General features: G+C 54.1%; 1 protein-coding gene across 4 annotated transcripts in view; it reads right to left on the bottom strand.

Moving 5' to 3' along the window:
• Nucleotides 1–2,629: 2,629 nt before the first annotated feature.
• Nucleotides 2,630–27,438, bottom strand: part of MBP (myelin basic protein) — a 104,691-nt gene continuing 79,882 nt past the window's right edge. For 2 of the 4 annotated variants that reach the window (XM_019986568.2, XM_019986561.2), the window contains exons 5-9: nt 13,728–13,835; nt 12,748–12,783; nt 12,341–12,373; nt 8,534–8,653; nt 2,630–3,989 (exon numbers count right to left, since the gene is read on the bottom strand). In XM_019986568.2, coding sequence (XP_019842127.2) covers nt 3,945–3,989; nt 8,534–8,653; nt 12,341–12,373; nt 12,748–12,783; nt 13,728–13,835 — 342 coding nt within the window. In that variant the 3' untranslated portion in view covers nt 2,630–3,944. The remainder of the gene's footprint in view (nt 3,990–8,533; nt 8,654–12,340; nt 12,374–12,747; nt 12,784–13,727; nt 13,836–27,438) is intronic. The other 2 variants (XM_019986562.2, XM_019986564.2) reach the window with 1 other exon arrangement.

Here is a 27,438-nt window from a genome sequence, read left to right as displayed (position 1 = left end):
TACTTAAAATGGCCCAGCTGCATTTTTCCAGAATGTTTGGCTTTCTGATGATGTAACATTGCTGATATTTAAACACAGTTAAGGGCGTGAGTTTACAACGCATCTTGTGCATGGGCAGACCTGGAAAACATGAGAGTTGGACTGTAAAGAATGAGCATCTTAGAGTTGATGCTTTAAAATTGTGGTGCTGGAGAAGAGAGTCCCTTGGACATCATCAAGGAGATCAAACCAGTCAATCTTTAAGGAAATCAACCCTGACTATTCATTGGAAGGACTGATCCTGAAGCTCCAGTACTTTGGCTACCTGATGCAAAAAGCCGAATCACTGGGAAAGACTCCGATGCTAGGAAAGATTGAGGGCAGAAGGAGAAGAGGATGACAGAGGTTGAGATCGTTGGATGGCATCACTGACTCAATGGACATGAGTTTGAGCAAACTCCAGGAGATGGTGAAGGACAGGGAAGCCTGGTGTGCTGCAGCCCATGGGGTCGCAAAGATGTGGACACGACTTAGCAGCTAAACCACCACCATATGAATAGAAGTATTTTTTACAAACGCCAATGATTAATTTATTCTGCATCATCCATGTTATTTCTATCACTGAGGAGACTTTATTGTCATGTAACTTTAAAGGAGCCTCCCAGATGGCTAAGTGGTAAAGAATCTGCCTGAAAAACAAGAGAGATGAGTTCAGTCCCTGGGCCAGGAAGATCCCCTCGAGAAGGAAATAGCAACCCACTGCAGTATTCTTGCCTGGGAATACTATGGACAGAGGAGCCTGATGGGCTGCAGTCCATGGGGTCGCAAAGAGTCAGACACGACAGAGCGACTAAAACAACAAGTATGGTGCAAGTGTTAAATCCCTTTAGTCTCTAAGGAAAAATGGAGAAACGGCAGTTTCTATGCTCACCCATGGCCCCACACTCTCCTTTCTGCTGATACACAGATATTTCCCTGATTTTTAAATCCTTACTCAAGCAAGAGAGATGGTTTTATGACACTATTTTAGCATCAGAATAAAGTAATTGTAGGTTACCCTGGTAACCAGCTTCAGGGGAAGAAATTCTTATAAATTAACACAAAATAGCTCTTCTTAGAGTGCCCTCAGCTAGCTCCTCCATCGTCCTGGAGAAGGATGGACAACAGCTGGCTGTCTTCCCCAAGATACTCCTCATCACGCACTTTTTCTAGGCTCGCTTTGAATTATCTTTCTCAAGTTTAGTAATCTGAACTCTTGATGCTTTCTGTGTAAACTCTTTGAAGCGATTTCAAACTTTTAGCAAAGTTGCAAGAGTAGAACAAAGAAGTCCTCCTAGACTCTTCCCCAGAGACGGCTTTCCAGCGTTGCCCGAAGTGTGAAGACTAAGACCTCTGTGTGGCAGACCCAGTGCAGGCTTGCGCCTGGCACCCAGGCCTCCTGCCTGGCTGCCTCTTCACCCTGGAGCAGCACCCCCTTCTCCTCAGCTCTGCAATTTAATTAAACTCTTGACAACTGAGGGGGGGGTTGTCTAGGAAACCTTTGTCATTGCAGGAGAAACACACCCCTGCTGTGGGCTGCCTGGTGCCCCAGATCCATTTGCTGGAGTGTTAACTCCTGATGTGATGGGACTTCCAGGAGCTGAGTACAGCTTAAACGCAGTCATGAAGGTGAGACTGGAGCCCTTACAAGGAAGGAGAGACACCACGGTGTGTCGTGTGCCCTGGAGAGCAGGCAGTGTGTGCAGCCAAGGAGAGGGGCCTCCCCAGAAACTCTTTGCTGGCGCCTTGGCCATGAGCGTCCAGCCTCTAAAGTCTAAGAACATAAAACGTGCATTGTTTCAGCCCCTCAGTCCTGGCTGTCGTATTAGCACAGCCTCAACACAGCATCCAGGGCTCGTGGAAGGCTTGGCGCTCTTGTTTTCAGAGGCTTCCCCTCCACCACCTATTTCAGTGTTTTTCTCAGGCCCATCTTCTCTCCTCACAAACCCCAAACCCAGCTCACAGCCCACACTGGTTTTATAAACCGACATCCTCGCCGCTAACCTCTGACCTGCTCCTGACCTCTGGCCTGGCCTGCTCTCCCAGGGCTTGGTGCTGGGGCCCCTGGACCATCCTCTGCCTGGGGAGGGGGGCAGACAGGAGCCCACAGACGGTTCTCGGTCTGGACCACGTGGTGCAGAGGCGGCTGGGCGGATCGACGGGGTATCTGAAAAAGCGTGATCACCGTGCTGTTCTGTGCTGGTGGGAAGAGGCTTCCTTCATCAGATAGACCCTCCTGGCACCTCTGGACTCGGTGGGACGGTCTGCAGGTGAGCACGCAGAGATGGAGGTGTGTGTGGCTGGGGGTCTAGCACACCCCCCACTCAGAGCTCCGCCTGGAAACGAACTTTCCTGCAGCTTTGGGGTGATGCAGACCTCGGGCTTCCCAGTGGCTACCTGTAAAAAACCTGCCTGCCAGTGCAGGAGACCTAAGAGACACAGGTTCAATCCCTGGGTCTGGAAGATCCCCTGAAGAAGGAAATGACAACCCACTCCAGTATTCTTGCCTGGAGAATGCCATGGACAGAGGAGCCTTGTGGTCCATAGGGTCAGCACACACACTCATGTTCTGCAGACCAGAATAAAAGTCACAGAAGACAAGCCATGCAGATATCATTAAAAGTGTATTACTTTATTTCAATACTCAAGAACAGTGCATACTTTCCTTGAGACCCGTGGTCACAGCTCTCACTGTTGGGTGTGGCCACGAATGGAGGTCACTCAGTCACAACCAGCTCAATGACGCAGTGTGTGTGTCGAGCAATTTGGAGATTTTGTTTCTGAAATTTTCTTTTTTTTTTCTTATCCTCTCATCATTGAGGCTATGTATTAATAGACATTATAGTAAACCCACGCGAAATATTCAGAATTAGAAGGGGATTAAAGAGCCACGTTTGGGCGTTACGTTGACTATTCCTCATTTTCATCCTAAGGGGGGTTGTGACGCCAGTGTGGGGACTTCGTGGGGGTCTGGTGGAAGAGATGCTGAAATCAAAAGGTGGGAATCAGTAGGTTATGGGGGAAGCAAGGGAGATGTCAGCTGGGGTTAGAAAAGAGTGGGATAGAGGACCCCTCCCCGTCCTCACTGGGGCCGGCACCCAGTCCGGCAGCGATTCGGGAAAAGCGAGTGTGCTGGTCAGTGGGTTTCTGGGAGGAAGCAGGTGGGGTGGTTATCTCTCCCCAAGGGTTAGTGTTCGCTGTGCGCACCGGCGTGCCGAGCACGCCACCTGTCACCTTCGCGCTCGCGATGGCCACGGCCACCGCGAGGCTCCCGGAACGTCCTGCCACCGCTCTGAGCTGCGCCGCCTCCGCCCTCCGGCCGGGCTCCGTAGAAAGTAGGTCGTCGCGGGGGCAGCTGCGGTCCCCGCGCGCCTGCGCCGTCGCGGGACCCCCCGAGGCCCGGCCGAGTCCGCCCCGCGTCCCTTCTCCGCACGCGCCGATCCGGCTCTTCCGGGGTGTGAGCCGCGGCCACCACACGGGACACTCCCAGCTGCCCGCCCGCCTGCCACGTACCAAAGCTCCCGCCGCGAAGCCGCTCCACTGTGATCGGTTAGGAAAGGAAGTGCTTTAAGAGGTGAGAGGAGGCGGGAAAGAAACCAAAGGAAGCTCAGAGCCACAGGCCGGTCTCCACACTCTGCATGGGGGCCCGGCGGCAGGGTCCCCAGGGCCGCGTCCAAGGCCGTCCCAGGGCAGAAGGTGGGCGTGGAGGGTCGCCCACCCTGGACCCTCAGGGACCTCGCTGATCTTCAAGGGTGAGCTGACAGCTGCACCGTCTTCTCCATTGAGCCGCTGGCCAGGAGCCTGCAGGACGCGCATGTGGGCAGGGTTGGGGGATGCCTGCTGCACTTGGGAATTTAGACAATGGTTAGCGTCGAGGCGGTTGTATTAAGAAGCTGGGGACGGGGTTCTGGGAGAGGAGCTGGGCTTCAGCGTCTTGCCATCGGGGACCCAGAACGGCTGTCTCGTCCTCCCTGAGAAAAAGAAAGAGAGAGTTGGGAGAGCCAGGGCCCTGTGGTCAGTGGTTACCAGGTGCAGGGCCTCTCTCCTCGGGGTCTGTCTCTAGGAATGAAGCTGCATGGGGCTGGTCTCTAAGTCCGCGGCTCACAGCATCCTTTATCTCACTGCACATCCAAGCACCACAGGGCAAACAGGACAGGGCGTGTGGGTGCTGCTCTGGGAACCATGCGTTTCTGGGGGTGAAAAACTCAACTGATACATTGTTATGTCTCAAAGGAGGGCTTGTTTTCTCCTAACATTCCCCCCTCAAGAGATGGGAGGCCCAATTACCCTGCTGTCCCTGCTCAGCAGGAAGTAGCCAGAAAGACCTCAACCCCCCATTGCCAAAGAATTTGGCCTCCCATCTCTTGAGGGGGGAACGTTAGGTAGTTAGAATAGGAAAAAGGAGTCCAGATGGCAGTGGCTAAAAGACAAGGAAGGGAAAAGCCCGCAAAAATAGAACAAAGGAAGGTCTGAGGACCGGAGTGAGGACCTCAGGAAAAACAAACAGCACTCCTGGCTGACCCAGTTTACAGAGCAGGCCCGGGGGGAGGAAAAGACATATAAGAAGAGGAGCCAAAGGGCCAGGGGTCTCTCTCCAGTGCACGCGCGCTCTCTCTTCTCTTCGCATCTTCTGGGTCGGCATGCCCTCGCACCTCGAGGATGTATTTTCCTTTACTTTCTAAATAAAACTGAGCTGTAACATGGCACTGTAACACTGTCTGAGAGCTGTGATGCTCCGAAGGCTTTAATGTCCATAGCTTAAAATTTTTGTTGTGAGGAGACAGAACCAAGGAAATTACACACTCCCCTGACATCTAGACTAGAGATTCCCAGGGACCACGGGAAGTGGTCCATGAACGATGCCCGGGATGGGCTCATCTGCGTGAGGCTGAGATGCCGAGAGCACAGACCCACTTGGTTCACCAGGGAGCAGCCTCTGCCCCACCTGCGAGCCCTCTCCTGCATCACCAAGGAAACCAGCCTCCCAGATGAGCTGTCTACAAACTCTGACCTCAGGGTCTTCAAAAAACAAGAGTTGACATGTTTTCTGGACAAATACAATTTGCAGAAGAGCTGGCAGTGTTGGAGGCGGAGACAGTGGGTGGGGATGATGGAGACGAGGGAGCTTGTCCAGGCATTGGCTCGAGAAGGCAAGTGTCACCCCAGCTGTCACTTAGATGAACTTGGAGGAAGGTGCTTTTTTTTTTTTGCATTTGAATTCTCATTCAAATTTTAGTCTCTTGTTGGTTTTTCCTTTTCTCATAGGTTATGAATGAAAACTTGATCTCTTAAGGATCCCCTTGAGACTGTGAGCCCCCGGAAAGAAAGATGAACATGAAATATGCTATTGATCCGATGACAGACGGGCCTCATCCACGTCTTGCGTCACCCACGTGACCCAGAGATTAGGCAATGGAAGCACAAGGCCCCAGGTCTTATAGCTAACTCGGTCCACAGAAAGATGATGGCTCTGATTTCTTGCAATTTTGCTTTCCCCCCAAAACATTCCTCCATTGCTGATTCACTAGAGGCATTTTATTTTCATGTGTGGGGAAGTCTGTGGAATTCTAGCCTCTGGAGGTGTCGGGCATCATTCAGAGATAACTCCTCCTGCAGGAAAGGGGCTTTGTTCCCCAGCCTCAGGGCCAAGCCCTTCAGCAGGGACCTAGGTCTAGTCCCAGGTAAGTCTGGCTGGGCTTTGGGTACTTGGTCCTCAGAGCCGCTCCTGGAGTAGCCCTGAGCCAGGCAGCACTGGCCCCTCCTTGTCCTGAATTTCAGAGAGATTAACCTTAGGGTCTCCTGGAAAGTGGGATTTAGTCATGCAGAAGAGCAGATCGCTGCTCCATCTGACCAAGCACCTCTGCACTGAGATGGCTTAGTCCCCCTCCTACGCTGTTTGCTGAACAGCTTACGTGAGACACCACTGAGGGGAACTTTTGAATAAAAGACGGCAGATTTATGGCTTTTCTTTTTGATTACTGTGCCTACAATTTATTATCTACTGTGATCTAAATCTCTGACATCTGTTTCATCTTGTGAACAAGCAAGCCAGCCTAGGGGGGTGGGTGTTCCTAGCATCCCTGTTTGCTAGTTGAAGGAGCCGAAGCTCCTCAGAGAGGTTGAGTCATTTCCCCAAAGTCAGCCAGCAGAGGGGAGCTGGTGTTAGAAACTCTGATGAGGACGGACATCGTCCCACCTGCAGACATCTGGGTTTTGCCCTTGGTCGCTCTGGTCCGGAAGTCTTGGGGACTCAGAAATGGTCTGGACACTGCAGGTGACCTGATAGAAACACTGCAGCTCTGGATTTAGACCCAGAGCCCCGCCAGGATATGTGTCATCGCTGTCTCATTTCAGAATCAAGACACGAATATTGTAAGGCTCTCTGTTTCTTGGACATTTGAGATAGTATTTATCTCCTTATCAGATTTGCCTCAGGATCAACATTTTGAAGACTGAGTCCTACCCACATTGAATCTGACACCAGCCAGCTTAGCAATGGGTCACTCACCACTCACTTCATGTATTTAAATGTCTTCCTGAAGAGACTGAGTCTCCTCAAAGCTGAGTCCTGCTTCTCATCACCCTTCAGAGTCCAGCACCTTTCAGAGCCTAGGTCGCTGTGTCTGTCCTGGCCGTCTGTGTATCGCGACCACTGGATGTGCCACACACACATGGGACTTGATGCAGAATTAAAGTGAGGTGACTAACCCATGAGTCTCTGTGTTCCTGACCAAACCATTTCACCGTAAATTGTAAAATCTCGACGTTTCAACGAGCTCAGCAGGAAGCACACTTCTGCAGGTCAGAGGTGATTGGGGTTGAGGAGCCATCACGCTTTGCTGGTGGGGACTGAGCCCTTGGACGGGGCGCATGGGGCTGTTGGTCTCCTGGTGACACAGCCTCGCCACAGACCGCAGGACCTTCTCGGGTGAAATCACACTGTGACCTGCCGTAAGCCAGCAGGTGAGCCTTGGGAGACACTCCTGATCTCATCCGAGACCACAGACACCTGGGACAGGAGTCCGTGGAAACGAAGGTCTCCCCCGGGGGGCTGCTGGCCTGGGGCACGGGCAGAAGAAGCTGCCACATGGGGTGAGAGCATGGCAGCGATGCCAGCACCACGATGCCCGAGGCTGCAGGACGGTCCCGTGGCCCTGGGGGCACCGTGAGCGCCACGTCCTTACACGCTGCTCCTGCTGTAGCACATGGCCTCTGTCTTTCCTCGCTGGTGTCTGTCTTCCTCATGACACTTCTTTCAGCTGGAAGGGGAGTTGACTGGACCCTTGTAAGAGTCAGGACTGCAGTTGTAGCTGGACGGCAGCAGTTAAGTCATGGCCTCATTTGGGTCAAGAGTCAGTGAAAGTGGTGGCTGGGCTGATGCTCTAATGAGAAAACCAGTGGGACCGAGATTTGGTGACGTTTGTTCCTTCCTGCCAGGCTGCCGTGCAAATGTGGTTCCATTATCAGGGATGAAAGGCACCCCCGCAAGCCTCGAATCTTTGTGGAAATGGTCCCAGCTGCTCAAGAGGCTTGCTGGGGCTCCACAGGCTCAGCTCAGCTCCCGAGCCCCTCCAGCTCTAAGCCTGCTGCCCTTTTCCACCTTCTCGAGGCCTGTCCGGGCATCTGGGCCCTGCCCACTGGGGCAGCCGCGTCTGCTCTGTCTCAGGAGACTAGAGCCTGGACCAGCCCTTGGGCGTCCAGGCTCTAGGGCCTCTGTCTCCAGGGTGTTCCATCTCCTCACAGGTAAGCTTGGCCTCTGGACCTGGGCACCCACCCCTCTCACCCCAGGACAGCTCTGCCTGCTTGCAGCTTTGGGAGGAAGGAGTCTGAGGGGCTTGGTGTGAGGGGTTACTGCCTGGGGTCTGCCCCTCCTGAGTCCAGAACCTTCCCTTCCCTCCTCCATCCGGCTCAGGCCTGGGGGGGCTATGCCTTGTCCCCCATCAGGGCCCCTCCTGAGATCTCAGGTTTCTGAGCAGGGCTGACGTGTCACTGGCGATGCCAGCTGTTTCGAGGAGGTCTGGGCAGGGAGCCGGGCAGGTGGCATGGTACCCCTCCTGTCAGAGCAGCTCCCCACACATCCCCCCGTCTCACAGAGGATAGACGAAGCCTCAGGGAGCCCGAGGGACCTGGGCGTGTGGCTCCAGTGTGAATCAGCAAGACAGATGCCTGAGGTCCCCAGGTCCCTCTCATCGCCCTCAAGGACCAAGGTGCTGCTGCCCCAGCCAGGAGGCCACCTGACCTTCCAGACAGGTTGGTGCCCTCCAGGCCCCTGAACCTCTCGGGGTCCAGCACGACCCCTCTTGTCCTCAAGCTCCCTGAGGAACCCTGGCCTGGCACCTGGTGCAGCACCTGCTCAAGTGAGCTCTGCAGAAACGCCCGCCTCGAAGGGCTGGGATGTGCAGGAGCAACTCCTGAGAAGCAGCGGGTGGAGGGTCTGGAGACTGGCATCCCCAGACCGACCCAGACTTGTCCCCGGGCCCCTCCCAGCACCTCCCATGTGGAGAAGGTACGTTACCAGCTTGAAGATTTTGGAAAGCGTGCCCTGGGCGTCGTGCCCCTTGAGTCCCTTGTGAGCCGATTTGTAGTCAGACGCTCTGCCTCCATAGCCGAATCCTGGCTTCTGGCCCTCAGCCCCCTGCAAGAGAGGGTGAGGCTCGCGGTCTGTGCCTACGGCCTGCGGCCCTGCCCTGGTCCACATCCATCTGGCCTCAGCAGCCATTCGGCCACACACTGGGCGCCCAGCGCCTCCGGTGGGGGGTGGGACCTTCCCCGTGGCAGTATCTGCCCTTCTCCTGGCTGAGCGGGTCCCAGGGTGGATCAGCCAGAGTCACACACACTCTCCAGAGTCTTTGTCTGCACACCTTGGGGGAAGGGGTGCCTGGACTGTGCTGGAGAAGGGTGGGTGAGGCTGCGCCCCTGACGGGAGCCCAGGAGACAACGCCCAGCCCCAGGCTGTTCTGGCCATTGGCACAGACCCTTCACGCCAGCTCCCCTAGGGCTCAGCAGACTTCACACTTGGGGAATTGGGGGCTCATCTGTTTTTAAAGGGCAAAGACACAATTCCCAACTCTCCAGCTTGGAGAGGCCTCTTGCAGGCCAGAACCAGCTCCCCTGGCTGCGCTGTGGGTGCCCTGAGTGTGGATGGACCAGGATTCTTCCAGGGGCTCTGGGCTGTGAGTTGGTGATCATAGAGGGAGGGGGAGAAGTGGGCTGGGAAGCCGTGTCCCCCAGCTGTGCACCTGGGCACTGTCCCAGGACCGGCAACCGGGGTGGGTCTCAGCAACCCCGCTCCCTGGCTGCGTGGCCTTGGGCAACTGTTGGAAGCTCTCTGAGCTTCAGTTTCCTCTTCTGTAACATGGAGATGATGGACAACCTGCTCTGAGACTGGAGCTTGTTGCTCTGAACTCTGAAGCTTGCTGAGGGGGCTCCTCAGGCAGCCCCCACCTCTGCCTCCAGCTTCTCTGGGGGGACCCCTCTCACTTCAGGGAGGATGGAGAAAGCTGGCTTCCCGCAGGTAGCAACGACACAGTTACTGAAATGTAAAGGCGTGTGTCTCTGGGGCCAGTTTGCATTCATATAAGCTCTAGTTTCAAAGGGACCTTGCACTGTGAGCACGAGAAGGAAGGGGGACTCTGGGGCTCAGACATGATGAAAGTTAGCGCCTTGGGGTGCATGTCCCTTGCACGGATCTCATGCAACGGACAGGCTCTGGGATCTCACTTCACATTTTGCCAACAAGAAGCGGGACTCTTTCTGCCTGGGCCTCTCCTGAGAATTCTACAAATGAAGTAAAACCGTCTCTGATCGAGCTCTAGAGCCCTTGGCCTTAGCCTGTGGTCCTTTTCGGTGTCAGGACGGTGTTGTGGGGCTGGAGGGAGCTCGGGAAGCGTGGAGTCCATCCCTCTGGTTCAGGGGTGCTGGAGGTGGGCTCCAGGAGCTTCACGGATCTTGCAGGCCGGCTCCCTCATGTTTGGACTGAAGCTGGACCAGGGCCACCTGTCTAGGCCCCCACCCTCCCCCCACCCCACCCCAGCGCTACTTCTGCGGGTTCCTTCACTTTCAGCCAGAAACAGATGCTGGGAATAGATGCTGGCCACTCAGAACGAGGCATCCACTTTCATGTGAAAATCTGGTTTCAAGGGGTGTCAAGTGCGTGAGTCTTGGGGACTACACACAAGGGGCGCCTACTGCTGCCCTCGCATCCCACAGTTTCCACGGACACACTCCCTTGGTCACGGTCGCAGGGGCCAAGGACAGTTAAAGAGAGCTGCGCTGAAGGATAGACCAGCAAGGGAGAAAGCCGTGCTGTCCCACGCGAGCCTGTCATGCTCTGACTCTGTTGATTTTCTCCAGAATAAAATGCTTCTGAGAATAAAATGCAAGGATTGGTTTTCAGATTGATAATCTGCTTAATTTTTCTCCTTTCAAATTTTTGGTCACTTTTATCTTTGGACAACCTAGAATTTGCCAGAAAAACATACAACGTAGTTTAGAAAACTAGTGAAATTTTCAGGATCTCCAAATGAAGACAGTCATGCGGATCTCGGAAACCAACAGACCGGCTCACGGAACACAGAGCAGAATTTTGCTTTGGAAAAAAGAGAAAATTAACGGGTTAGTGGGAACAAAAACGGAGACATGGAGAGGCATGCAAAGGCATTCTATTAGCTGCTGGGTTGGAGGGGCCTTAAACGACGGGAAGAAAAAAGGTCTCCTCCCCCCATCACTCTCAGTCGTCAGCGGCTCTGCCCTGATCCACCACGCCTAGAAAGTTAAGAGGCAGGTCGAGTAGTTAATGAAGTAGGATATCTGAGTCAGAAGTGGGTTTCATTCTTCAGTGTCACCTTTTTCTCCTGCTGGCACAAGAAGTCCGTCATTAATTGGCTGTGGCCGCTGGCCCGCGTCAGTTCTCTACGTCATCGGCACTCTTTGCAAATTCATCAGATCAGAAAAAGGCTCACGTTTATCTGTATGAATGTCCCAGCAACCTCTCAGTTCACTCTGCAGTAATCATGTGTTGGAGCGGTTCCCAGAAGCTTCCTCTGCCTTTTCTCTGAGGGTGGATGCCTCCCTCCCTCCTTCCTTCTTTTTTAAAAATGTACTTACTTTTTATTGAAGGATAATTGCTTTACAGTATTGTGTTGGTTTCTGCCAAACATCAATGTGAAGCAGTCCCTCCACCTTCCTTCCCCGCCCTCCTCCCCGCTCTTCCCTTTTCTCTTTCCTTCCTTCCTTCTTTCTTCCTCCCTCTTCCCTTTCTTCTTTCTTTCTCTCTAAATTCATGCATTCATTTCTATGTTGCCTACTGACTGTGCATCAGTGAGATGCAGGCTCTGCGCTAGAGAGATCTTGTGTCTCCAAGGACGTTGGAGAATGTGTTTCTGTCTCCAAGACAGACACAGTTCCTGGCCTAGAGGTTAGTGGGCCTCTATTTATTCTGGAAATTTGATCAAGACTGTATCTAATATTTACTGGTAAATACTGCTGTTTGGTTGCTTAGTCGTGTCCAACTCTCTGAGACCCCATGGATGGTAGCCCACCAGGCTCCTCTGTCCATGGGGTTCTCCAGGCAAGAATACTGGAGTGGGTTGCCACGCCCTCCCCCAGGGGATATTCCAGACCCAGGGATCCAACCTCAGTCTCCTATGGCTCCTGCACTGGCAGCCAGGTTCTTTACCACTGAGCCACCAGGGAAGCCTTTACTAGAAGGTAATTTAGTTAAAATACAGATCAGCATTAGAAGTTGGTGTAGACACCAAATTTTACTAGAAGCTGAACAAGTCAGCCCTTTAAGATTTTCATGGACACTTAGTTCTCAGAAATTCCTAAAAAGGTTTTTCTGGATGGCTTGGTATCTAAGCTTTAGTTATTGCTAAATCAAAACCCAAACCAAAATCTTTTGGATCACTTAGGTTGTTATAAACTGAGTAACTGAACTCAGCATCCTTTTGCGTTGTTAGCAGAATCACCGTTTCTCAACAGAATGTCAACATCTGGCGGGGTGGGGTTAGTTCTTTGGACACGTGCGCAGGCCGACTGCAGGGACTGGACTTCCTCCTCCGCTGTTTTGGAAGGAAGTCAGGAACTTGCTCAAAGACGGGGGTCCTCCTTTCCTGGGGAGAGTCCAGCAGAGTCTCCTAGGAGCCCCTCGGTGCGTGGGCCCCGGGGCGAGGAAACAGGAGCGCTGGAGCTAGGAGGAAGGGCCTGCTGTGGGGGAAGCAGCGGGGCACAAGCCGGGAGGATGGAAGGAACGTGGACGTGCGAGCCTCCGGGCCGGAGAGGACAGGGGAGGGGAGGGGAGGGCGGGGCGCGCGGCACCTACCCAGCTAAATCTGCTGAGGGACAGTCCTCGCCCCTGCGTGAGGAAGAGAAAGAGAAAGTAACACAGGGATCAGTGCAGGCACGGCGCTCTTTCATCCAGCAGGAGACACAGAACAGCACTGAGCTGAGGCAGGAAATCGGTTTTGTCAGACGCGGCGCATCCCTGCGCGTGGCCACAGCTGCCCGGAGCCGCCCCGAAGGAGGACTTCCGATCCAGGCAGGGAGGGGAGGGGAGTGCTATCTGCCTGGGACAAGCGTTTCTCAGCCCGTTCTAGTTCTACGTGGGTTCCACGTGGCAAAACATCTTGGGGGGAAATGAGGGAGCGCTGAGTCCAGCCTGCTGTCTGGCCCATTCAGGGGTCCCAGGCGGGTGAAGCGATGGCGGCTCAGTGCCTTCAGAGCCCTTACCTTTCCTTGCGATGGAGGAGGTGTGCGGGGTGTCACCTGCAAAGACACAGCAGAATGGTGAGCTGGGGCGTGGTGCCTCCCTCACAGCGGCCCTGACCGCCTCGAGAGGGCCTCCTGTGGTCACCTGTCACCCCTGTATTCACCCAGCTCGTGTCCAGTTCCCAGCTAGATGGAGCTGCTTGCTGGGAGGGTCTGGCACCAATGGTATGAGAAACCACCTACTCGATCTCTGCCCTGCGACCCTGTTCTGTCCCAGGTGAGGGAGAAACACAGGATTTGAGGATCTGAAAGCACCCAGCGGCACCCAGATCGTCCAGGACACTCTGAAAGTGTTTGGGAGGATGTGAAACACGCCCAGGGCTCTGCACTCTGCGAGGCGAGCCCTTGACGGAGAGGGCGAGTGTCACAGAGACCTCTCTGGGGTCGGCAGTCAAGGGCCCCAAATACGAGGAGCCTCAGAAGGAGAGAGCCCTCAGGTGTGTGGTCCCTAAAGCCCTCATCATCCTGAAAAAGGAGGTCTACAACTAGAGCCTGTGCTTCTGCTTGTTTTTAAGACTTTATTTTTTTTTAGAGCCAGTTCTAGGTTTCTAGAAAAATTGCACAATAATTGCAGAGCATTGTCATGACCTACCATCCTCTGCACAGCCCACCCCCTGCCTTCTGTGTGGTCATTTGTTACAACTGGTGAGCCAATCTACCACCCTCCAGAGGGTTATAGCTGTGTCCCATTGGGATATTCTCAGACCCCCCCCCCAATAGATTAGAGCTGTCACCTGGGGATGTGCTCAGACCCCTTGTGGATCAGAGCTTAGAGTCACCTGGGGATATACTCAGATCTCTCCCCCCTGGATTAGAGCTGTGTCACCTGGGGACACACTTAGGCTCTCCTGGGTGGGGGCATGGCCAGGCACCCCTCACCCCTCCGCTCCCCCACCCTTGCCCTGCACCCCTCCACTCCCCACCCCCACGCCAACACTCACGATGTTCTTGAAGAAGTGCACTACGGGGTTTTCGTCTTGGGGCCGGCCGTGCTGCGCCTTCTGGGGCAGGGAGCCATAGTGGGTGGTTCTGGCCGCGTGGTGTCCATCCTGAGAGACAGGGGGAGATGTCTGGAAGGTCAGAGGAGATCTTCACGGGGACCTCCTGCAAGCCACCGGGACAGTGAGCCGCAGCCTCACGAACGCCTCCTCCATCCCCAGCTTGGGGCGCGGTTCAGAAGGACCCTTCTTGCTCACAAGGTGCTGTTGTCAGCAAGTCTAGAGTGTGCTTCTCGGGAGTTCAGTGCGTTTACTGGGCTCAGTGTTGCTGCTGGGACTCGTGCTCCTGTCTGGATTGTCATTGGCGTCACTGGCACTAGTTACAGGGGCGTGTTCCCACACGCGTCACCATCAGTGTCTATGACTCTCTGCAGATGTCCTCCCACCCCATCCACCAGGTCGGAAGCCCTGCAGTCATCCTGGGCTCTCTCTCTGCTCTATTTCCCCTTTGGGTCTGTTCACAACCCTTATAGGCTTTTCTTTAAAATAGTCCCTGCATTTGTCTCTGCCCCACATTGACAGCAAAGCCGAGACTGGGGCAGCCCTGCCGGGGCCCCGCACTTTCCCACCCAGATTCATTTGCAAAGAGAGGATGCTCTGTGCCTCCTGTCCACTCCCCCCTCCACCCCCCGGCCAGCCCCTGCGTCTGCTCACAAACTGGACCCTTCTCTGCAGCCCGGGGAGCAGGAGGAGCAGCTGAGAGCTTACACCACACAGCACATCCAAGTTTTTTCCACTTTCTGAGAACTTGTCTTGGCTTTGAGCTGTCCAGTCCCTCTCTGTCTTTTGAACGAGGTGTCCATAGGCCCTCCAGTCCTCCTTCTGTGACTCTGCGCCCTGCTGGCCCCTCAGGTTCTAAGTCCCTCCTTCTGCGGGTCCTGCAGGGGCCCAAGCTCCCTGCTCCCCCTGCCTCTCCCCACTGTGTCCAGACCCCACCTCCCCGATGCCCTGGCCATGCATTCTGCCAGCTGCAGTTCTCAGTTTCTCTCTGGCAGGCTCAGCAAGTGACCTGTTTCCTGTGCAGCTCAGTCACAGCCTCCCTCGGAGGATGGAGCCAGGCCTGGGGGTCAGTGCTGAGCCTCCCTCCCCGCATGGGGCCGGAACTTCATGGTATTCAGGTTCCCCGCGCAGGAAGCCCAGGGATTTGTGTTATTCCAGGTGGTGCTCATGGTGAAGAACCTGCCTGCCAGTGCAGAAGATGTAAGGGACTCAGGTTTGATCCCTGGGTCGGGAAGTTCCCCTGGAGAAGGAAATGGCAACCCACTCCAGTATCCTTGCCTGGAGAATCCCATGGACAGAGGAGGAGCCTGCCAGGCTATAGTCCATGGGGTTGCAGAGAGCTGGACATGACTGAGCAACTCAGCACTCAAGCACATGGGCATGATGGCGTGGGTGGAGGCCGATGCAGTGGACATTTGAGTTGAATACGCTGGCCACAGGGGCAAGCTGGAGCATTTCAGGAAGTGCTGAAACACTTCGCCCTCCTGACTCTAACTCATCCTCTCTGTGGGTGCTGCCAAATAATCTGCTTCTCCCTGGGTTGTGTTGTCTGTCACCCAGGGCCAATCAGATTCCGTCACTGCAGGCCAACCCTACACATTCTTCTCCAGTGAAGGAAAATGTGAAACCAAGAAGTAAAAAAGAAAACAGATGAGCTAGGAAACTGTTTAAGTTACTTGTGCATATGTTCTGAGTCACTTCAGTCGTGTCCGACTCTCTGTGACCCCGTGGACTGTAGCCCGCCAGGGCCCTCTGTTCATGAGATTCTCCAGGCAAGAATACTGGGGTAGATTGCTGTGCCCTCCTCCAGGGGATCTTCCTTAAGTTACTCACGTCAAGAAAAGTATCTTTTGTGTTTAGACACAAAAATATCTTTGTGTCTAAATATCCAGTGTATCTGGCAAATGAAGTTATTTGTTAAATAGCACCTTGCTGCTACTGCTAAGTCATTTCAGTCGTGTCTGACTCTGTGCGACCCCATAGACGTCAGCCCACCATGCTCACCCGTCCCTGGGATTCTCCAGGCAAGAACACTGGAGTGGGTTGCCATTTCCTTCTCCAACGCATGGAAGTGAAAGTGAAAGTGAAGTCGCTCAGTCGTGTCTGACTCTTAGCGACCCCATGGACTGCAGCCTACCAGGCTCCTCCGTCCATGGGATTTTCCAGGCAAGAGTACTGGAGTGGGGTGCCATTGCCTTCTCCGAAATAGCACCTTAATGGCCCAAAATGATGAAAACAGCTCAGATTTTTGCACAACTAATGCTTATTTTGGGGTAAGAAATGGCAGTCCACTCCAGTATTCTTGCCTGGAGAATTCCATGGACAGAGGAACCTGGTGGGCTTTGGTCCATGCTGTTGCAGAGAGTTGGACATGACTGAGCTAATGAATGCATGCTTACTTTGGTGTTTATACACCATTTTTCTGCAGGATGTGTTGGAATTTTCGTCCCAGAAACATTGTGTACTTCGATTGGCCCATTCTGTGACTAAACTAAGAAAGTTTCTTAAACTTTATGAAAAGGTTTTAAATAAATGTTCAGGAGTATCATGCAGATATGATATTATTAAACTTATTCATGCTGTGATGTAGTTAATGAAGTGTTGTGTGGGCAATAACAATGTTTCACGCCTAAACCACACACATCAGCTTCTAATGCTGAAAGAAACAGAGCGTGTATTTTGGTGATTTTTATAATGAGTACCTAGGAGAAGAAGACCTCCGTGCCATGAGGGTAGTCAGTAAGTTTACTGACCTGACACTGAAAGCGTGATCCATAAAAGAAACAAAACTGATAAATTGGACCCAATCAATATTTACAACTTTTGCAAAGGTCACTTTTAAGAGAATGAAAAGAAGCTACATACTGAGAAAACATTTGCAATCACATATATGATGTGGGACGTGAAACCACAATATGTAAAGAACTCTAAACAATCAATGGTAAAAAAAACAATCAACCAAGTTTAAAAATTGGACAAAATAGGTGACTAAACACGTCATTGCAAAGGATGAGCAGAAGGCAAGCAAGCACATGAAGAGATGCCCAGCATCATTAGCCATTAGTGAGACGTAAGTCAAAGCCACCCAGAGACACCACTTTCCCCTATTAGAATGGCTGCAGTAAAGAATACTGACAATACTAGGTGTTGGCTAGGATGTGAAGCAAATGGACCTCACACGCATTGCTGGTGGGAATGCAAAATGGTATCCTCACTCTGTAACACAGTTTGAGTCTCTAATAAAGTTAACCATGCACTTACCATATGACTCAGCAATCCCACTTCCTGCTTTGAATGATAAAAGAAAAATTACATGTTTTTGGAAGTGATTTTTATAATTAATGTATTCATCTCTGCTCTTTTGATGCAAGTAATTTAAATCTTACAACTTACAATCACACAAAACTCGGCCATGAATGTTTATAGCAGCTCAATTCATAATCACTAGCTCTGTAAATGAGGCAAATGTTCCTCACTGAGTGAAGTGATAAACAGACTATAGTGTGTCCATGTGACGCCGCACTGCACAGCAAGTAGGAAGGAGCAGACTTTCATACACTTGACAACTCAGAGGCATCTCCAAGGCACTGGGCTCAGTGAAAGAAGACGCTCCAAAAGGCTTCATACTGTGTGATCTCACACACATGATAGTCGTCAAAAGACTGCACTACGGGGAGGGGGACGGGAGCAGGGCTTGGCAGAGGTTGGGGTGGGGAGGGAGGGTGTGGTGTGAACTGGAAGGGAGGTTTGGGGGCGATGCGTCCCTATGGTGGTGGCAGCCATGTGCGTGTGAGAATTCACAGACCTGCACACCATACACAAGCCAGTCTCACTGTGTGTGGTCCCGCCACTTCATGGAAAATAGATGGGGAAACAATGGAAACAGTGAGAGACTTTATTTTCCTGGGCTCCAAAATCACTGCAGATGGTGATTGCAGCCATGAAATTAAAAGACGCTTGCTCCTTGGAAGGAAAGTTATGACCAACCTAGATAGCATATTAAAAAGCAGAGACATTACTTTGCCAACAAAGGTCCATCTAGTCAAGGCTATGGTTTTTCCAGTAGTCATGTATGGATGTGAGAGCTGGACTATAAAGAAAGCTGAGCACCGAAGAATTGATGCTTTTGAACTGTGGTGTTGGAGAAGACTCTTGAGAGTCCCTTGGACTGCAAGGAGATCCAACCAGTCCATTCTAAAGGAGATCAGTCCTGGGTGTTCATTGGAAGGACTGATATGTTGAAGCTGAAACTCCAGTACTTTGGCCACCTGATGTGAAGAGCTGACTCATTTGAAAAGACCCTGATGCTGGGAAAGATTGAGGGCAGGAGGAGAAGGGGATGACAGAGGATGAGATGGTTGGATGGCATCACCAACTCAATGGACATGGGTTTGGGTGGACTCCAGGAGTTGGTGATGGACAGGGAGGCCTGACATGCTGCGGTTCATGGGGTTGCAAAGAGTTGGACACGACTGAGCAACTGAACTGAACTGACCTAACATGAAACCTACCATTTTGCCATTTTTAATAGCACATTTTGGTGTCATTAAGTACATTTATGATGTTGTGTGTCCATCAGAGCATCCAGCTCCAGACCTTTCCCATCTTCCCAAACCAACACTGCACCCAGCAGATACTGGGTCCCATCACTGGTCCTGGCCTCCTGGAAAGCCCCACCCTACGCCCCCTGTGATTGGCCACTTCAGGGACCCCTGACCAGTGGGATCACGCAGTGCTTGTTTTTTGGGGACTGGCTCCTTTCTGCCATGCACAGCTTGCATCCGAACTTCCTTCCTGCTCAAATGCCATCCCTGGGGCCCATGTAAACCGCGTTCTGTTCACTCATCGCCCCCCTGACGGACACACGGTTATTCCCACCCTGGCTGGGCTCAGGCCCTGCAGTGCCGGCGGCTCTGAGGGTGCAGCCCAGCCTGCTTCCCCCGCGTCCTGAAGTGCACCCCTGACTCTGCGTGAGCTGGACAGCCAAGACCCCGCGGCTGCACTGAGGGCCCGACGGTACTGGGGAAAGGGGCTCACATCCAGCCCGGGGGCGCCGGGCGGGGAGGTTCCGGCCAGGCCACCGGTGGTCTGTGCCATCGGCGGTCAGTGCGCGGTCAGAGCAGTGCCAGCCCTTGTCACCCAGGCAGGGCAGGAGCCCCTGGCGGTCCTGGAGGCGTGCTTTAAAGGCAGCATGGTTTGGCTTGTTACATTTCACAATTTGCGGGGAGCAGATACTGCTTTCCTCATGCCTCGCTGTAAACAAGGGGGTCTGTTCTGTCCTGCAGGGGGATGGGAGGCCGGGGAGGAGGGGAGGGGAAGCCGGGGAGGAGGGTAGATGGCAGGGCCGTCCGGGTGCCCAGGGGGCCCCGCAGCCTCACAGCCGCTCAGGGATGGGGGGGTGCGGCCTGGCTGCTGATGCCCCCACATCCTCAGGCGGTCCCCTGACCCCATCTCTGCCCCCACCCTGGGGACCCCAGCCTCTGCCTCCGAGCTTGTGACGCACAGGTTTCCCCCTCAGGAGAGCCCTGGACTTGGCTCCTGACTCAGGACTGGTTAGTCACTCCCCGAGGGGTGAACGCTCCTCCTCTCTGCTCAGAAAGCACAGAAAAGCCAGAGCCGCTCACACTTTGAATTATTTGCCAGGACTGGCATCACTTTGTCTGCATCTATCCTGCTTCCTGATGCGAAGAGCTAACTCCTTGGAAAAGACCCCGATGCTGGGAAAGATCGAAGGCGGGAGGAGAAGGGGACGACAGAGGGTGAGATGGTTGCATGGCATCACTGACTCAATGGACATGGGTTTGAGTAAACTCTGGAAGTCGATGATAGACAGGGAAGCCTGGCCTGCTGCAGTCCATGGGCTTGAAAAGAGTCGGACACGACTGAGTGACTGAACTGAACTGATCCTGATCAGTTTGCAGGCGATGGAAAGGCAAAGAAGGAACTTGAAGGGCGGTCCTGCTGTAAAATAAGAGCCGGGCCAGGGCGGAGGAGGTGGGGAGGGGCAAGCGACAGTCACCCCCGACCCTGAGAGATCAGAAAAGGAAAAAGGGCCGGAGGTGGGGACCCCCACCCCACACCACACTGCTCTATACGTGAGGTTAGGATGTCCACACATTCTCTCCAAAGTACATAGAGCTGAATATTTGGGAAGCGAAGTTAGAAAATTAGTCCAGTTCTTTAAAAACGAAAGCTTCAGTTCAGAAAAATAGCATTTATTACACAGGGATTTCAAATAAAGTAGAGAAGTTTGTAGAAGAAACCCTGCCCCTTGGGGCTGTGCTTTGTTCACATGCTGGTGAACCACGGGCAGACCTGGCCTTCTGTACAGGGCAAGATGTGAGTCGTGCAGGGCCTTGGCACATGATCAAGCACGCGGAGGGTTACAGGCCCCTGACGTGTCACTCTTTCTTGACGTAACAATTAAAACAACAACTTCCTGGTGGCAAATAAAATAACGTTATGCTAAAAATCTAAATACTGTGGAAGGAAAGCCATGGGGTAAAGGACAACCGGTCATTAATGTTTGACATAAATTGCTTTTTCCCTGAGCCTGTTTGAAAAATTATGATTAATTTCCCCCCCACTTGTGATAACGTGTGCTTCACCAGCAGGGGGAGCTCGTGCACTTGGCGTGCCAGTCCCATCTCCAGACACCATGAAGGATTTTTAACTATTTTCCAATTTGCTCAAACTTGGAAGTAATAACAGGAGATTAGTTTTCGCCCGACACAGTGAAGATCAATGGTCATCCGATTGGGTAAAGATTCATTCCCTCGACTCTGACGGCTATTTTATGAAAATAGGGTCGAGGCATTTGTCTGCGTCATCATTTGCATTTGGATTTGATTAGAGACGAAGGGATGGAATTGTTCCCTCAGAAGAAAATGCTGCAGCTTGGAAAAATGAACACCCACTGTGTCTGGGGTTTGTGCTCAGGGGAAAATAGAGTCCTAGAGCTTGATTTAGTTCTTGTCTGCAAGAATTTAAAATCTTTCCTGAGGAATTGATTCTTTCAAATTGTGGTGCTGAAGAAGACTCTTGAGAGTCCCTTGGACGTCAAGGAGACCAAACCAGTCAATTCTAAAAGAAATCAACCCTGAATACTCATCGGAAGGACTGATGCTAAAGCTGAAGCTCCAGTATTTTGGCCACCTGATGCAAAGAGCTGACTCACTGGAAAAGACCCTGATGCTGGGAAAGATTGAGGGCAGGAGGAGAAGGGGACGACAGAGAATGAGATGGTTGGATGGCATCATCAACTCAGTGTATATGAGTTTGAACAAATTCCAGGAGACGGTGAAGGACAGGGAAGCCTGGCGTGCTGCAGTCCATGGGGTCACAAAGAATTGGACACGACTGAGTGACTGAACAGCAAGAACAACAACCTGGATCCACCATTAGAATGCCAGTGGCGGAAATTTGAGTGAATCCTGGGTCTGGGACATGTCTCCCCTCTGCATCCACCCTGCTTGAGCTCTGCACCCTAGACGCAGTCACACCAGTCAATCCTGAGGACAGTTGGACCCTAGAGCCTGGCTCCCTCCCCTCTCTCTGCCCAGGCTTCAGTTTGCTGGCCTTTTCTCCGGATGGATGACACTCACTGGGTGGGTGCCGAGGAGGGGCCTGGAGAGTAGTGGTAAACGCCAGGCAGACAGGCATCTGAGGACTGCCCAGATGCAGACTCACGGCTTGGAGATGTCACACAGGAGAGACGGGCCTCTAGAGGACTTCGGAGCGCAAGGCTCTGCCCTGCGGTGTGTTACGGGGAGCACGTTTCTGGCCCTCACAGAGCCCCGGCTTCCCTCAGGTCACAGGCGGTAGCGAGAGGCACTCGGGCTCCTGCTCTTGCACTCTGTGTCACTGTGCGCTGGCGGTGGGGAACTCGGTCCTTCAGTCACAACGTGCGTGGGTGATGAGCGTCGCTGACACCTGCTCCATCTTTTCCGCGTTGTGGGGAGGGACGTGAGCTCTTTGTGGAGCTGCTGTTTGGAAACGGTTGCCCTTTTTAAAACTTGAAATCGAGCATTTTCATGGAGGTCACGAGTGTGGGTGCCCTCATGCCAGGGTGCCTCACCCACCACCTGCGGGTCTGTTGTGATGGGTGCCTCAGAGCTGCCCCGGGTCTGGCCCGTCAGCAAGCAGCTAACCCTGTGATGGGGACCTTGAGGTGACCGAGGCCCGCGTCCTGCAGCCCGCCTCTCTCAGGGACAGGTGGAAGTGCTGTGTCAGAAGGACGCAGCCCAACATGACCTCTCTGTGGATCAGCCTCGGCCGCGTCCAGATGGTCGTCCAGAGGCTAAAAGCAGGACCCTTTTCTTTCTGGCACTTTCTTAGTCAAGTCGATCCTGTGAGTTCTAGCTATGCATGCAGCCCTCTGTGTCCCCAGGCTGATATAAAAGAGGAGCAAGGAAAGCCGTTCCTCCGTGTTTTATGGGGTGGACGCATGGTTGTTTTCACCTTGTTTTACAAGTGTGGACGTGGCTACTCGAAGGGGTTGTGTGAGGGGGTGAAAAGCACCCAACGAAGCAGCCGTGCAACACACACACACACACCTTGGTGTTTCAGTTTACAGGTTGAACGCGGTAGAATTCCGCTTGCACTCACAGAGCGGCGGTAAGAATACACACCTTCATAGATGGTTCCACCAGGGGTCCAGAGAGTGAAGGAATTTGCCTTTTGCTGTTTTCAAGCTGCAATTTGCATTTTGATTTTTCCACAATAAAAGCCTTTGGCTTTGTGGCACCCTAGGAAGCCCAGATCCAGCGGGTCATCTCTTTCACCTGCTCGGAGCCACGGGCTCCAACAGTGTGGGTGTCTTCCTGAACTGCCGACGATAAGGCAGAACAACAGAGTGAGACTTGGGAGCAGTGAGAGAGTTGCGTCTTGGGAAAGTGTTAAGAAAGCCAAAAGTGCTCCCTCCACATTGTCGTCTTTATATTTGAGAACCAGGAAATGTAGTCACGATGGAATGGCTCTTCTTTTCCTGCCCTTTTCCTCTTGCCTTACGCTTCTTTGGACGGTTTACGGAACTCCCCCAGAAATCTCGTTTTGGTGACTACAGGGAGTCGAGGACTTAAGGAAGTCCTCCTCAAGGACTTTCCGAAAAAGCAGTGTTGTGAACATCTTGTGCTGAAAGACTCTAACCCATGGCCGTCCCGTCTCTCGGCCCGTCCTTGGAAGGCAGGGTCATGGCAGTTATGTGCTCCTGTGGCATCTGGCTCTGAGCTAGCTGCTGGTAAAATATTATCTCCTAGAGCATGTGAACTGAAGATCACAGGCCTGCAGAAGAGATAACACATCTGCTGGAAACTGTCGGAGCTGCAGTGCGCCCCCTTTCAGAGCTGGCCCCAATGACCACGGCGTGTTTTTGCTCCAACACCCTGACCCTGCGATGCTCTGGCCGTTCCCAGAAACCACTGGACAATGAGGCCGATCTTGTTTATGTAAGTTTTTCAGAGGAAGCAATTGCTCCACTTCTGGTCAACCAGCCCCCGGTTCGCCTCAGGGGAGAGCGTTAGATGCTTTCTGGCAAGGTCGCTGCATTTCGATTGTGCAATCTGGGGAGAGAATTCTTGTTAGTCTGAATGATCCTTGCAGTCCTCCCCTGAGTTTTCACCCTCAGCAAGTTTAAGAATATGTTTGCTCCTGAATCATCAACTCGACGGAGTTTAATTAAAGCAGTGGACTCTCTTTCTTTAGAGAAAGCCTTGCTGTGTCAGCAGTGGGCTTTTCTCAGTTACAGGAGGAGCACAGGCAGAGCTTTCGTTTAGGTGGAGATTTTAGGTGGCCCATGACATGTTTTTTCCTGGCTGTTAGCAAGTGGGAAGGCCAGCGGGTGGTCTGTGTTTGTGGGGAGCTGTCTCATATTCTGCCCAGAGGGACTGTCACTTGGGCCGAGATAGGAGGGCCTGGCTTCCAAGCTGGAGTTTCTACTCTCAGCAAGTTGTGAAGCTGAAGGCAGTGGGGGGTGGGGTGGGGGAAGGCACATCAGCCTGTTTCCCTCTGCGATGTTTCGCCTGAAACGAGCGAATCAAAGCCCCCGGCGTCTTCTGGACCAATTCTTTGCCTCCATCGATGGCCATGCAAGGACTGGATTAGAGGCCTCCGGGCAAGGAGGGAACCAAATCTCCAGGCTGTGGGTGTGAGGTCACCCTGGAGGGAAGTCGGTGTCACACGTCACAGCCTATGTGTCCGCTGGTTCTGTGAACACGCAGTGGCTGCCTGGCTTCTGGTAGGGGCTTAGCCTCAGGTGGAGGCCTTCAAGGCTGGCCTCAGCTCTCACCCTGGGGAGTGGACCGGCAGGGGGAGGAGGAGGCCGTGTAGGGGGTCCCGGCCAGAGCTGGGAGCTGCCGTCAGGTCCACGAGGACGTTGCCCACGGTTGTGATTTCTACCCGTAGCTCCACCGTCTCATACCGCCTGATATGCAGCTGCCCGGGGCCCTCCTGCCCAGGAGCCTCCAGGAGGGTCCCTCTGCCATACCCGGGCCACCCTCACTGTCCTGGGAGCCAGACCTCATTCCCGTCTCGGGCAGCGCTGGGGAGCTCATGGCCAGACGCCCGGGCTCACGGTCCCCAGAGGAGGGGCTCAGCGCTGCTTCTCAAACAGGGCGGCGGGCTGGTGCTGAAAGCGACACTTCTGAACGTGGGCATGCAAGCTTCCTTGTCTCCTGTCTGCAGGAGGCAGGGCTGGAAGTTGGCATTAACTGCTCCGACTTTTCTTTGCTCCCATTTTGGAAGACCTCAGTGTGTCTATAGTATGCACATGACTTCCCAGCGTAAACATCCAGCTAACGCCTTGGTAGCTGCACAAACCAGTCTCCCAGGGCACCTTTCCTTGGCTTAGAACTCAGTTGTCTCCTTACGCAGAGTGGCAGCGGGTGGTGTGAGGGATGCAGAGTCTGGAAGGCTTATTTTTGGGAGGAAAAGCCAAGTTGCAATGGGCTTTCCTGCAACTGAAGGCCACGAGCCCCTGGGCGGCTGTGCTGTGAGGTAGCCCCTCTGGGTGGGGAGGGCAGAATAGACCCCAGGCACGACCCCGGCCCGACCCCTTGAGAGGCCAGTCCCCGGAGACCCAGACGGCCTGCCCCACATCAGCGTGGCCCCCAGGGAGCCTGATCTACTCTGGGTCCCCACAGCCAGACTGTCAGGGCCTGTCAAGACTACCCAACTCTGGTCCGAGCCATTTCCTTGGAAATGAGGAAGAAATCGATTCAGAAAACCTGGAGACAGAGTACGAGGGAAGTGTCTGGAAGGCTTTCCGTGTGAGCCCAATGCCTGGGGCTGGGGGCTGACAGACGGAGGTCTGTCCCCCGAGCAGAACAAGGTCGTATACGCCTCAGGCATGCGGAATAGCTCCCGAGCATCTGCCTTGGGGCTGGAGGGGGCTGTGCTGTTCACGTGGTTGCGAAAGGGCCCTGAGACAGGAGGAAATGGCCATGGGTCCGACCCCACAGAGACGCTCGCAGTCCCCAACTCTGACTCTCCGGTTGAGACGCTGAGGCCTGAGGGCAGGAGCGCAGGGGCTGCAGCCAGAGCTGGGCTGTGGGGCCCCGGGGGCGGGGTGGGGGTGTCTGCTGCACCCGTGATGCCTGGTTTACCGGCACAGGGTGGTGCTCCCGTTTCCCTCCATCAGCCTGGGGTCCCGGGGTGTCGGCAGGACAGACGGTTGTTTCTGACGTCGCTGCCAGTGGCTGGGGAGGGAGGCTCAGCGCAGACACCGCAGGTGGAGGGAGAGAGCAGACCCTCAGCATATGCTTCCACGCACGCACACTCCGCGCTTCTCCAGGCGCCAGGAGCCCAACGCGGCGAGCCCCAGCCCCTGGGATGGTTGGTGCAGGTTCAGAGTGGGGGGGGGTGGCTCTGGACAGACCTCCGGGTGCTCCTCTACCCCTCAGGCGGGTGGCCCCACAGTGGCCTCTGCAGGCTCATGAGGACCGGGTCCCCAGGGGCTGCGAGGGGCAGGCAGGGGCTTAAGGAAGCCGGTAAGAGCAGCTGCCAGGCATGGGAGCAGGGCGTCCCTGGCTCTGCCTGCGTCTCCAGGTGCAGGTGGGACGGGGCCCGGCCAGGCACGGCTCCCTGCTGCCCGCTCCGGGCACCTTTCCGCCTCCTTAGTCCACATGACCTCTGGATGATGCGGCTTTCGGAGGCCCGGCTGTGTGGGCCTGGGAGACCCGATGGGGAGCCGGGAGGAGGAGGCCCCGTATCCCCCACGGAGCCGTCTTCCCCGCTGTATGTGCATCTGCTCCTTGTTCCACCCTTGGAGCCTCTGCTTTTCCGATTCATCCTGGGTCCTCCAACGTCATCTCCTGCGTGGACATGGGCTCCCTGCCACCTTCAGGTCAGCCCTCGAGTCAGGATGAGGTGGAACTAAGTAGTGATGCGTCTCCTGGAATCGAAGGGCTCCTCGTGGGAGCCCCATTCTGGAAGGGCCTCCAAGGCACTGAGCCTGCTTGTTTCTTGACAAACAGCCAGTGGGGCTTTCTCACCCTTCCTGCAGAGTTTGTGCAGAGAGACAGACAGAAGATGGAATGTTCCGGAAGGTCTGGGTGTAGGATGTCAGCCTGACATCACTTGCCAGCTGAGTTTCTGAGCCTCGGGGGGAGGATGGGGGAGGTTTCGGTGCTGAGCTGTTGGGCCTGGCACCACGGTTCCCAGCGTGGCTCCAGCGGGCAGCTCTGTCTCCTCCAAGCTTCTTTCACGGCCCTTTCTTGTATCTGAAAACCATTTAGTGCCACCAGGCGCTTCAGCCCTTTCCCATGGCTGGTGCCTTTTCCTCTCCAATAAACATAACCTCTTTTTTTTTTTTAGTCCAGAAAGTAGTTGCTATATTGTTTTTTAAGGGAATAAAGAAAAGTCAATAAACCTTTGGGTTTTTTAAAATTTGATCTAATCTCTTTCCTGAAATAGTGAAGAATTTGACGTGCCGGGGGGAGACATAGTGAAGAGATCGCAAAGACAGAGGCCTGTCACTGGAGGCCCTGGCGCCCGGCCCCAGGGCTGTGTCTGCAGAACCTGGGGATGGCACCCCTGCAGGTATGAGAGCATGCATGTCCGTCCCACTTGTACACGTGGGCAGAGCACATCTATCATGAAGATGTGGAGGGCAGGCCTGCTGCCTTTGTTCCAGCAAAAGAGAAAAACCAAACACTCTGTTGAAGGTTTCTATTTATCCCCCGAACACCGAAGCGCTGGCCTCTCGCCCCCCACATTCTGTGCTGAGTCTGGGATTTCTGGCAAAGTCTCTGCCTGTTGGCGTCTGCTTTCTTATGGTGATGTGACCCACGGAGGCAAGGGCGGGGCTCCAGACGGCTTCAGGGCTTAGGGCGCAAGGGGGTCCTTGTCTGACCCCCACATCCCTGCCACAGGGTGACTGTGTACCTCAGCCCCCACACCCTTGCCCCAGGAAGGCATTTAGGGCCAGCCCCGGCTTCCTCCTGGCTGAGTCTGAACCAGCTGAGGCCCAAGGGCTGCAGAGAACATGTGCCTCCAGGGGGTCGGGCCCACACCACCTTCCTGGGGATGGGGGTGTTGCTTTGAGGAGCCACCGAGGCGAGGGGGTTCTCTGTGCAGTGCGCATGGTGACCACGCCTGAAACACGGTTCCCCTCTCTCTGGGGGCGGCACCCCTCCAACCCCCTGCAGCCTGGAGTGGA

Source organism: Bos indicus, chromosome 24 (genome assembly GCF_029378745.1).
Source record: "Bos indicus isolate NIAB-ARS_2022 breed Sahiwal x Tharparkar chromosome 24, NIAB-ARS_B.indTharparkar_mat_pri_1.0, whole genome shotgun sequence".
Lineage (NCBI taxonomy): Eukaryota > Metazoa > Chordata > Mammalia > Artiodactyla > Bovidae > Bos > Bos indicus.
This window is presented reverse-complemented; position numbering and strand designations above follow the sequence as displayed.